This window comes from Lissotriton helveticus, chromosome 9 (genome assembly GCF_964261635.1).
Source record: "Lissotriton helveticus chromosome 9, aLisHel1.1, whole genome shotgun sequence".
Taxonomy (NCBI): domain Eukaryota; kingdom Metazoa; phylum Chordata; class Amphibia; order Caudata; family Salamandridae; genus Lissotriton; species Lissotriton helveticus.
In genome coordinates, this window is record NC_136070.1 from 915,378,593 (window position 1) to 915,390,675 (window position 12,083).

Sequence of the window (12,083 nt, forward strand, 5' to 3'; positions counted from 1 at the left end):
AAATCACCACCAATATAACAGTGGCAGATTTTCAGGAAGCTCTTGCAAAAATGGCAAGCGGAAAGGCGTGTGTCAATGACGGTTGTCCGACAGAGTTTTATAAAGCATTTATAACTGAACTTGTATGTTTCCTAACTTATCTATTTCATTTTAATAATCTGGTGGCAAAGTTCCCTCTAATTGTAAGGAATCAACTATTGTTAGTTTCTTAAAAAAAGATAAAAACTCTAGTAATGTTAATTCATATCGACCCATTAGTCTATTGAATGCTAATTATAAGCTATTGATGAAAAGATGGGCTCTGCATATTATTTTGGCTGCTAGGGCTTTAATCCACATAGATCAGAGTGGGTTTGTGTACAACCCTTTTGATGGCTGCAAACACCAATTTCTTAATGTAGGCATTAGACTACTCATTTCATCAGATCAGTGCAGCAGTAATGGTGATTGATACAGAGAAAGCATTTTATCTGGTTAACTGGGAAGCGCTGTTTTCCAGTCTAATGAAGTTTGGTTTCCCCAATCAGTTTATTTGAAGTCTGGGGAATTTTTATCTAGGGGCGCAAGCAAAGATTTTTGTGAATTCCAGCCTCGGGGTAACAGCATCAATCAATAGAGGAACCTGTTAGGGGTGTCCTTTATCCCCAATTTTTTTGTACATTTTTCATTGAGCCTCTGGCGGTAAGGATTCGGAATAAGAAAGCAATATGTGCTCAGGACTGCGGTATGCCTCAATTGAAGTTGTTTGCAGAAGACATCATTTTTTATTTGAAACCTTATAAGGTGAATTTGCAGAGGGTTCTGAATGAGATTGAGCAGTTTACGAGGATTGGGGGGTATAAAATGAATTTTAAAAAAACAGAGCTGCTGCTGTTTAATACTCCAGTTGGTGATCTTCCCGTTTCTTCACAGAAACAAGGTTAATCTCAAAGACCAGTACGCTATCTAGGTATACATCTGACCAATAACTACTCTCAGCTATTTCAACAGAACTACATTTCAGTGTTTAAGAAAATTTAGGGGCTACTGGAAAGATGGGCGTCTCTCCCCCTGACTGTTGTCGGTAGTGCTGCAATTATCAAAATACCCTTACTTAGATTTCTTTTTTCAAATGTTCCCATCAATATTTGTAATAGTTATTTAAGGATTTGAATGCACTTTTTAGAAATGTTGGGGTCTATTAGGATGGGGAACGTATTGCCACTGCTAGGCCGGCGGTGGTTACCGACAGACCGGCGGCAGACATCCGCCCGTGATCGCAACCCGGAAAACCGCCAGTCCCAGTAGCATGGCGGTGACGACCGCACCGGTGAGATTTTCTGCCCACCGTTTTTTTGCCGGTAGCAGTCCGCACGCCTGCCTAGCGGGCGGAACTGGACCGCTACAATGGTGCTGGTACAGGGCCAGGCCCCGCCAGCATGATGATGATGCTGGCGGTAGCCAGCCTTTCTGCGGTGGTGAGATTCGATATTGTACAGGGAGGGTTGGCGCTCCCTCATGTGCAGACATACTATGAGGCATCCTTCCTGGATATCTTGGTGAGATCGCTGGAGGAAAAAGGGGAAGTAGATCTTTTTTTCTTGAGGAAATGATGCAGGAAGCAGAAACCAAGATGGTAGTTTTTATTAAGACAGCAAAGTTCCCTAAGAAAACTAGGTACAAGGTGCTCCAGGATCTGGGAAGTCAGTTGAAAGCAATGTATGCATTAAATCATATTGCAGTGGGTTATACGTATCTCACATTGCAGGATTATCACTATGTTAGATTGACAATATCACGTTCTGAGATCCGGTTTTGGAATTCTCAAGGCTTCAAGGAGCTTGGCCATTTTATTCTAAGGGGTAAATGCATTGTATGGCAAGAACTTCTTGCACGTGGTGGTAATCAGTGCAATTGTTTCTTCTTTAATTTCCAGCAGATTGCACATTTCATAATTAATAACTGCCAGGAAGCTAGTCAAGATATCCATCCTGCTATGCACTCGCTTTTAAGGTCTAATCTCCAAGGAGATGGAAATTGGAATAGGTTATTGCGCAATTACAGGGTCCATCAACAGGTAACTTAACTTTTTAGAAAAAATCTCTAAAAATCTTGGTTGAGGATCATTCGTTTTGCAGCCAACTGACAGGGGTTGGGATCTGGCTCCATTTTCTTTTATACTTGTCATAAACTGAGAGAATTCTGGGGGAAAAAAATTCTGCCATCAGCCTTGGCCTTCAGGCTAAGTTAATTCCGGAGGCATGTGGGGTATTTTTGGGGTCTCCAAGCAGAGTCAGAGCACTAGAATCGGCAAATGGGGACAGCAGTTTGTATCAATTGCATTCTTGATTACTCGCTCTTTGATTCTTCAATATTGGAGAACATGAAACATCCCAACATACTGGGATTGGTTTGAAAAAATTCTCAGAACAGAAAGTTTGAGGAGGGATATGGAAAACGGGTTGGTGGTTTGAAGAGAATTACTGTCACTTGGCAGTATCTTGACTCAGTTAAAAAGGCAGGCCAGACCTGCGTTTATCATAATTAGAGATAATGTAAGGTTGTCCATGTTCCCTTGAATTACAAAATGGTGAATTCAGCTTTATCATAGTTTCTATTAAGGGTCTGCATGTTTTTTCCCTGTTTTTAATTTGTATAATGTCATAAGTCATGTTTAAGGTGCCCGAGATGCTCGAGCCGCCATAGCAAAATAGCACTTTGGCATCTCAGGTCAGAGGAGCACCGTAATCCACTCTTACCTGCTTCTAGATCATAGTGTGGAGTTATTCCTTTGAGGCAAAGTAAATACTTACAAAAGGGTGGCGTGCAACTAGCCTGCATCCTACCCCTGCTCTGGCTCCCTTAGAAGTGACTATCTGGTCATTTAATTCAGAGACCGCTATTTACATTGTTCTCACAATAGCACCAGTTGTTAAGTCCAGAACGACTGAGTGTACATTTTCCCTCAAAAAAGTTTCGTTAATACACCTAAGATGGCCGCTGCCCGCTGGAGACTAGGGTCTCACGCAACAACGCAATGACAATTTCCGATATTATCGAGGGCCAGATAGTTACCTTTACAGGAGGGGTAGGATGCAAGCTAGTTGCGCGCCACCCTTCTGTAAGAATTTACTTTGCCTCAAAGAAAGAACTCCACACTACGATCTAAAAGCTGGTAAGAGTGGATTACTTACATTTCTACATATGTGTGGCTACCCACCTGTGTTTATTTTACTCCCAAAAGAATTGAGCAACTAAGTGCTCGTTTAGCTAAACCCATCAGCACCGGACCTGAATTTTAGGGGTGAGTCGGGTTGGGCAAAATCCTTAGCTTAATGTGTATTATGTCACTATGGGGCCCATTATGATCGCAGACGGACTTGAGTCCGTCCGCGACCACAGAGAAGGAGGGAACCTCCGCATGGCCTGCGGAGTTCCCTCCTGTCCAATTAGGATGTGACCGCCACCCTGGCGGTCACATCCTCTATTTTTACCATTGCGGCGGGTGCGGCTTCAAGCTGCACCCGCCGCAATGGTAAAAATGCATACATTGCATTTGTATGCAGAAAGCGGCAGGCACCGTGCGGTGCCTGCCGATTTCTGCATACAAATGCAGGGGGGTACCATAGGTATCACCCATGTGCACCCCCCTTCACCCAGTGGGCCCGCAATGGGCCCCCGCAGTGAAGTTCCACATGCATTTTCACAGCGGAAAACCTGCCGCGGAAAAGCATTTTTTAAAGCCCATCCTAATATGGCTGGCGGTGTCTGAGAGACACAGCCACCATATTATAGCTTTTCCGCCGCGGTTGTAAGCCAACCGCGGCGGAAAAGCTGCGGACGGAAACCAGGACCCACCAGCCATCCTAATGTGGCGGTGGGTCTTTGGTGGGTCCGCTGCGGTTTTTCCGCATCCTCCGGGCCGGCGGTGGCTTCCGCCAGCCCGGAGGATGCGGAAAAACCGCAATCGTAATAGGCCCCCAAGTTTGGTTTTGGTTATTAGCATGGCATTTATCAACTATGTTGCAACGTCCTTTTACCGACTCTCATTGCACTCCAGAAAGAGCCGCACAATGATTCACGCTGCGTTTGACCCTCCCTGTTTGAAACTAATGATATAACTGACGCTGTTTTAAAGTACCTCGACTATGAAATGTAGTACTCTCATCACGTCCCGATTATAAGAATCACATTAGTCCAGATGATCACACTGCCACACGGGTCAGGTCGCCTTGATACAATACACTGTGATGTGTTCAAAATCAAAAACTGTTTCTTTTTAAATTCACTTTACCTAAGTGCACTCCCACTGTTCACCACTGGTGGCATCAAGTTGAGCATGGGAACACTGCACTTTATGACTATACTTCAATCTAGGACTCACTCTGGTAGAAAACTACAAGAGTTGTATTTAATTACTACTACCCTTTCAGGTCTCACCAATCCAGGCCTCAACCCTGGAACTTCAAGAGCAACGCTGGTGACAAAAACGATATTCAGCACTGGCCTTGCGGTAGTGTTAGATTTAGGAATACCTTTCGCCTTCCCCTTTTTAACTATACACCGGTCCTGAAGAATCGCCGATTGACCCGTTAGGGGCTGTAGGCGAGAAACTTGTCGACCACTTGCAGTTTCTTGACCCTGTATTACCATAGCCTCCAGACAGGGTCCACTTATTTTTGTTAGGTTAGTACACCCCCAGAATAAAAATGCGTTCCACACAGGGCATTTCTAGACCTACTTTAACTCACTCTTCACTCTCAACTCACTACCTTAACCACATACCCCCACGCACCCTACGGCTGTCTCTAAAAAAGATCTCCGGCAAAGAGCCCCTTCGCTGGTGCCCGTCAGGCATTGCAGCGGTGGCCCAACGAGGAGCACAGCCCAGTGATGAAGCTTGACATCCATCGGGGTATGTGAGGGCATTCAGTAGAGACCTGTGCACTCCCCTCCCTTTCTCAGGAACTGCATCCTCACCTGACCGGCTTTATATGCTTCAGCCAAGGGATTTTACTTGAATGATCAAGACACATACAGACTTTGATAAAATATATTGTGAAGTGTGTCTCTACTTTTGCCAAAACAGAATGTCATAACAATAGCGGTTTGGTTTAAAACAAATCTGAAGTAAACTCAGCTCACAGTTCACCATAACGAATAGTTTCTGATGGTGATTGGGGTACTGCTAGGAATCTTCTTAGAAACGTATTTTCTTATATTTGGATCATTCCATTATCCCCCACCCCCAGACGCCTGCTCCATATTAAGCAGCTGAAATTGATTTGGCTTTATATAAAACAAGCAGCTCTCTAATAGGTTTAGAGCCTAATTTATGGGCAAACCTAAAAAGGTCCTTATTGTTTCATGACATTTTGGATCACAACTTACTTTATGGTGCTGCCAGTCCCCTTTGGAGGACAGCTGGATTACTAGATAATTAAATATAAACACCACAACACACACCTACATTTAATTACACAATTACCTTAATTATTTACTAATTATTGAATCAAAATTAGTTAACTATTTATTAATTCATCAGTTAAAAATAAATTACTTACCACCCTTTACAACTATAAACACCACAACACACACCTAAAATTAATTACACAATTGTGATAAATAATATTCAATTAACTAAATAAAAGTAAAAAACAACCAATTATTAATTAATTAATAATAAATTACTTTACCCATTTAACACTATAACATCTCAATTAAACAAATAATAAAACTAAATAAAAAATATTCTATACATTTAATATAATAACATTTCTTCCCACCGTATTCCCCTATAAATCCACAACCTGCTTTAACTAAAAATCCTAAATTCAATAAAAAAGATATTAATAACTACTAAAAATAATCAATTATTTTATATAATTAAATTACTTCCCACCCTATTCCCCTATAAACCTAAACCCGCTACGGAACGAAAAATACAAAAATCTAATTTAAAAAAATTGATAACAACAACAAATTTACACATATATTAAAAATACAAACAATTTATATATACAAAAAAACATACATCACATACATATAAAACTGGCTATATTTTTGCAAACAAATTTTTAACATCAATATTACTTACCTAAAATCTATATTCTTGACCACGATAATTTGCTCGATATTTGTGTAGATCGAGATTTTTTATTCTATATTCTGTCCCTGCACCAAGTCCAGAATGACCCTTCCTTATGTTAAATAACACAAAGTTCTTGATATTCCTGAATCAAATGCTGTACCAATTATTTTCAAGGTTAATTGCGAGTTCCCAAAACAAGCCCAAATATCCAAAGAGAAATCTCTACTGAGGGAGAACTAGGAGTTAGTTCCCTTTCCATAACCCGTGCTATGGTTGTTCTCCATGTACTCACCACTAGTGTACACCTAAACATGCCCCCAACTCGCCACCTAAATTGCCAGAAGAATTTCTGAATGAGCGCTAGAATTCAGTACCTCATCTGAACATATGAAGAAGGTTCTCTTTTCACACTAAAATATATCCTTAGGATACAGTTTTGTATTTTGTGTAATTATGCATCATTTCTAATAATATTTCCAAAATGTCATGTAATTGGATGAAAGCAAATTGCATGAATTTTGCACACCTCAATTTAAAAGTTCTTTGTTGAAGTACTTTTTAAAAGTTGGGGACGGAATAAGGCACTGAATTTGAATGAGGTTACTCCTGGATTTAGTGTTAATTTTCCTTTGAGTGACTGTATTCCTAGGACGAACGATCAGGACTATGGGCCAAATTCACCCAGGGCAACGCAAGCCTTTAAGAGAGATTTACTATGCTACACAGAGCCACCATGTGTGGTTATGCTTGGCATAGTAAACCTGAAGTAACACAAGGCAGTGCAAGGTACTGGCTTGCATTACCTTACCCTGGGAAGGCATTTTGTCGTTAAAGCAATGCTATTCCCAAGCACTCACTCATTCTTTTAGGTGCAGTTCTAGATTTACAAACATGAGTAAGCCTGGGAATGCGTCAAAATGGTACGCCTTCCCAGGGGAGGCATAACAAGGAGAAATATGTTTATTTCACTTCATCTTTTCCACTTTCTTAATGTACTGCATTCTGCAGCACACACAGAGAGAGAAAAAAGTATCAGAGGATTGTTCCTTCGTGCACAAACAACAATCCTCACTGTAACTAAGGTTTTTGCATCCACAAGTTAGCCAGCACCAAAAGAGAGCAGGAATGTGCCATGAATTTGCAGATATTGCACATTCCAGCCCTCTTCATTTGATGCAATGCCGTGCAGCATGTTGTCTTGCTGCGTTGGGTTGTGGCAAATATTAGTACATTTCCCCTTAAGTTTCATTATTGTCAATCGCATTTAAAGGAGTCCTGATCCCGACTAGCTGTTTTTATAGAGTGCAGTGACGGAAGAGTGGAGGGCTTGATATACTGGGATTTGTAATGTGTATATGTTGCTGCACTGGGTCACCAACTAGTCAATTATTTTCCTGTGTATAGATTTGGGGCCTCATTTATGAGGCCTTGCGTCAGTTTTGCACTTCCGAAGCGTCACTTTTTGTGACGCATCGGCAGCGTAAAACATGCCTCCTGTTGCGCACTATTTACAAAGTGACGCGTCTTAGCAGATGCGTCACTTAGTAAACCCCTGCGCTACATTATACCTGCGTGAAGTATAATGTATGCAGAGGAGGCGTTCCCCCGCAAAAAGCCTCATAATAGTGACGCAGTGAAATCTATGAGATATCACTGCGTCACTTTTAGGACGCTGTTGCGTCAAAATCTTGCGCCTGCCTCACAGCAGGCGTAAGACTTACGCAAGCCCTTTCACATGAGGCTTTCCCCATGTGAAAGGACGCATTGCTGGAGTTGCGTCACTTTTGTGACACATTCCAGCAATGCATGACTTTTGCGCTTACAGATACGTCAGAAATACTGACGTATCTGTAACTCCATGCGCCATGATGCATCATACTGTAAATATGACGCATCATTGGTCTCGCAAGGAGGGCGCAGTGAAAAGTGACGCATCGCTGTTTTCACGCAGCGATGCGTCACGTTTCATAAATGAGGCTCTTAGAGTTTAGCTGAATTTACAATGAGGTTTGTTAATTGCCAATTAAGAGCGTCTAAACTTTTTCTCAAATCATAATAAGAAGTTTAAGAATTCATGCAATTCTTCTGCTTTATGTTTTGGCTTTTGTTAGTGAAGTGAAGTATTCAACCAACTGGCAAAGCCAATAGAATCTCTAGCTCCCATCCTTAGTTTGTTAGGCTCACTTACCAAGGTATTTAACACTCTTGTCAAGATGGTTTGGTTTTGAATATTATACATGTACTTCTCCAAGTCAAGGAGTATAATGGGGAACTAGATGCACTATTTTTTCATATTTGAGCACAAACCTGTTGGACTAGTGATGCAGCTTTCTGGTAAGCTGTTGAAGTGTAGGATTGGCAGTTATTTGCATGAGATGAAATCCAGGAATATAACAAACACCTCACTAGTTCTACAAAGTTCCCTATTTCAGTAGATTGTATTATAGTTCACAAAGTCCCAATGGACCAGTGTACCATGCTCTGGTGAGCTCGAGGAGATGTAGTTAACTGGGATAAGGTCTTTGAGTTTGGTGCCATTATTGATTGAATTTGAAACTCACTCTGGTTGTGTAGGTAGAGATAGGAAGAATGCTGCAAGACTGGCAATGCTATTTTGTATATTTTGTAACCACTCCATCCAGTTATTGTGACCTTTGATGGCTTATAATGGTAATACATTTTGCTTGCATGTTAAAGCATGCCATGCCTTGTCGTTGCAGTACATCAGTTCCACTTTGAGCAGCTGCTGATGCAGGAGACAGACTCCCATTTTGAAAAGGTACTGTGATTTTCCAACATGCTAACTTTCTCAAGTACACCTTATCATGCCATACATCATCTGGCCTTTCCACCAATCATAACACCATGTATTGTGCTCTCCTTACAAACAGAGGGGTAGATTCATCATGCTTTCACGCATAGCAGCACAGCAAGCCTTGCTGTGGTGCATGAAAGGGAAAGGCAGGAATGTGCCATATTTACCATTATACAGTGCTTTCCTGTCTTTTGCTGTCACACAATGTGCTGCCTTGTGCCAGCACATGCGCCCTTGTACCATGCTGCTAGAGCGCCTGTGTTGCAGGCAGGATTGTTTTTCTGCAGGAAGCGACATCTTTGTGCCCAAAAGTAATCCTCAGGGGCATTTTCCTCTTTCTAAGTGAGCTGCAGAATGCAGCACACATAAAAAGAGGAAACAACTAGGAGAAATAAAGCTTCTTCTCCTGCGTCCCCTGGGAAGGCGCAGTGGTGGCTGCTAGGGAACGGTGTCCGGGGGCACCCACTGTTCCTCGCACCCGGCAGCACACGGGCTCCCAGACTCCCCTAGCCAATCATAATGCTGCTGTCACCAGTATGACAGCAGCACAGTGATTGGTGTGAGTGGACTGGTTTGTCACTCAGACAGGTAACATGTTTTCCACCCAGGCTGTGCAATACAGCCAGGTGGAGAACATGCTACGTGTGCATGACTCTTTGGCCGGACCAAGACAGCCGACCAAACCATCATGCGCTCTTAAGTGCACCAACCACTCCCCCCTCCCCTGCTCTCTTTGATGACAGCCCAGTCCCGCCTCACCCCGCCCTATAAAACTGCCTCAGTACAGAAAAATAAAATGATAATAACATTGTGTTATTATGATCTTATTTTTCCTTTTTGCACTGATCAAAGAGAAGTTGGGTGGCGCCTCTCTGCCTTAGCAGAGGAGCCACCGCTAGATAGGCGTAGCATTTTGATGCATTCCCAGGTTTACTAGAGTTTGTAAATCTGGGAAAGCACCAAAACCCATGGGTGGATGCGTGCTAACACCTACGCTTCACCCATGGAACACCTCCGTGGGGCAGAGTAAAGCAAAGCATACTTTTGGGCTGCTTTCCGTTACTCCAGATTTTTCAAGCCATGTAGCGCCACGCAAGGTGGCCTTGCATGGCTTGATAAATCTGATTGTAGTGTTGCGTTGCACTTGCACAAGAGCGACGGAACCCAATGATAAATATGTCCCAGAGACTCTTAAACTCCTTGGTATCCAAAATGAGGCTGGTAGGGCTGTCACCAACCTAGGAAGACGCAATCATGCCTCAGCCACAATAGGAATCCTGCATTGACAGAATTCAGCCTAAAGTGCCCTGCCTTTTCCTACCTATAAATGCGTGCACAATCTGACTAAAGAATGTGTTAATTACCAGATTGCCACATATCGTTCTGCAAGGAGCCTTCTCAGCTCTAACTAGTCCTGCCTAAAATTGCCACCACAAGACCTTATTACTAAGGGTGGTAGAGGTTTCTCTGTTCAATCCCCTAACATTTGGAATGTCGTACCTCTTTTAGGACCTCCACTTCACTCAGTGTAAATCTGAAGACCATCTTGTTTGGCTTAGGTTGCATTTTGGATCAGCACCAAAAGACAGACCTCCAGGCACATGGAACTGTAGGTGTTTAGTTATTCATTCAGTCCATTGTACCTTAGGTCTTCATATAACCTTAAATGCTCATCCTCATCTTTTTCCCCTGTCCTTATCACTGTCCAGCCTCCCTGTCCTCACTTGAGCCTTACATCCTGATGTTAAAGAGCACTCTACATCTCAGTGTGATTGCCTTCATTCTAAGGTTCACTCTTTTTGCTATAGGATCAACCCCTATATGTTGGACGCGCCTCCAGGTCTCAAAGAACCTCGACAGCTACAGACACATCCAGGTATGAGTTGCACCTGTACGTAGAAAATGTAGAAGATGCGAGAGGTAACTCACATGATGAGAATTCCTCTCTTACCTGCCAGTCTTTCCACATGTGAGTTACTGTCCTCACCTGTACATTGTTAGGTTATTGTTCTTAGGGAGGTAGAAGAGGCAAGTGTATGCAATACAGAGTGTTTGCCAGATAAAACAAAACAACTATGATTACAATAGGGGCGCATTGCTGTTAATTGCAACATATCTGGGTAGGCCCAGATAATAGCTTAGAGAAAAAATATTATTGAATTGGGTGATTATGTAGAGTACATTACCATGCAAATAATGTAAATAGTCGTCCAGGGTACCCAAAATCAGACATCTCTTACCTGATCCGCACAAATAACAAAAGTATAGTAGTCAATGTTGAGGTTCTGGATTGCACTTGACCTGGGCCTGAGGAGAGAAGCAAAACAGCTCATAACCTCTACTCTGACTGCCATTTGATAGTTACTATCTCTAGTTTTTTAAGGTCTGCAGTTAGCAAAGACCTTTAAGTTTAGTAAAATTGTATGTAATATAATTACATATAGGAGCTTTCAGCCACCCCTCCTGATCCATTGATCGTTTATTGTATCAATCACCTTTTTTTGCACCTACTACAGCATACAGTGTGGGGTACAGAGTAAGCCCACTTCTGCCATTGGCTAATTTTACTGTGAGTGGCAGCATACTGTTCTTTCAAAAGATGCACATCCAAACACAAAGTAGTTCCCTTCAGTGCGAGGGACTACTATGGCAACATGCACTTTTTGAAACCCAAAAATATTTTAGTTTTTTGACAAAAATCTTTCATACATTTTTGAGGTCTCAGGAGCTCCACCAACAATAAAGTTTTACCACAACCATATCAAAACAAGCAATAAAAAAAGGCAAAAGTCTGGTGGTGAATGAAAGAACTGTTAGTGCTTATTTTCTAAACATCTGAGACCTGTGATGTGGCAACAAGTAGCACATTTACAAAATAAGCTAAATTAATAAAGTTTATAAGTACTAATTTAAGTGCCAAAATGAGTACTGAACCGGTCACACAATAAGCCTCAATACAATTTCTCTACTATTTCCTGTAATGTTACCCTCCACTGTTAATGCTGGTACTTTGAAATGTGGTATTTTCCTGTGCAGTATAATTCCGAGTTCCACACCTTAATATGTGGGATAAAACATTAATCCCTCCTTGCCTCCACACTTCTGCTGTGTGGAAATTTAGAATTATATGTTTTTTCCTGCACTAATTCCTCCTGGATTCACCTGGAGAAAAATCATGGGGGTGGAGGTTGGTCGGGG

General features: G+C 42.1%; 1 protein-coding gene across 1 annotated transcript in view; it reads left to right on the top strand.

Annotated features, from left to right (window-relative positions):
* LOC144783054 (mitogen-activated protein kinase kinase kinase kinase 5-like) overlaps nt 1-12,083 on the top strand; it is an 834,532-nt gene that overhangs the window by 532,883 nt on the left and 289,566 nt on the right. The window contains exons 14-15 of the mRNA XM_078662226.1: nt 8,791-8,849; nt 10,694-10,761. Coding sequence (XP_078518352.1) covers nt 8,791-8,849; nt 10,694-10,761 — 127 coding nt within the window. The remainder of the gene's footprint in view (nt 1-8,790; nt 8,850-10,693; nt 10,762-12,083) is intronic.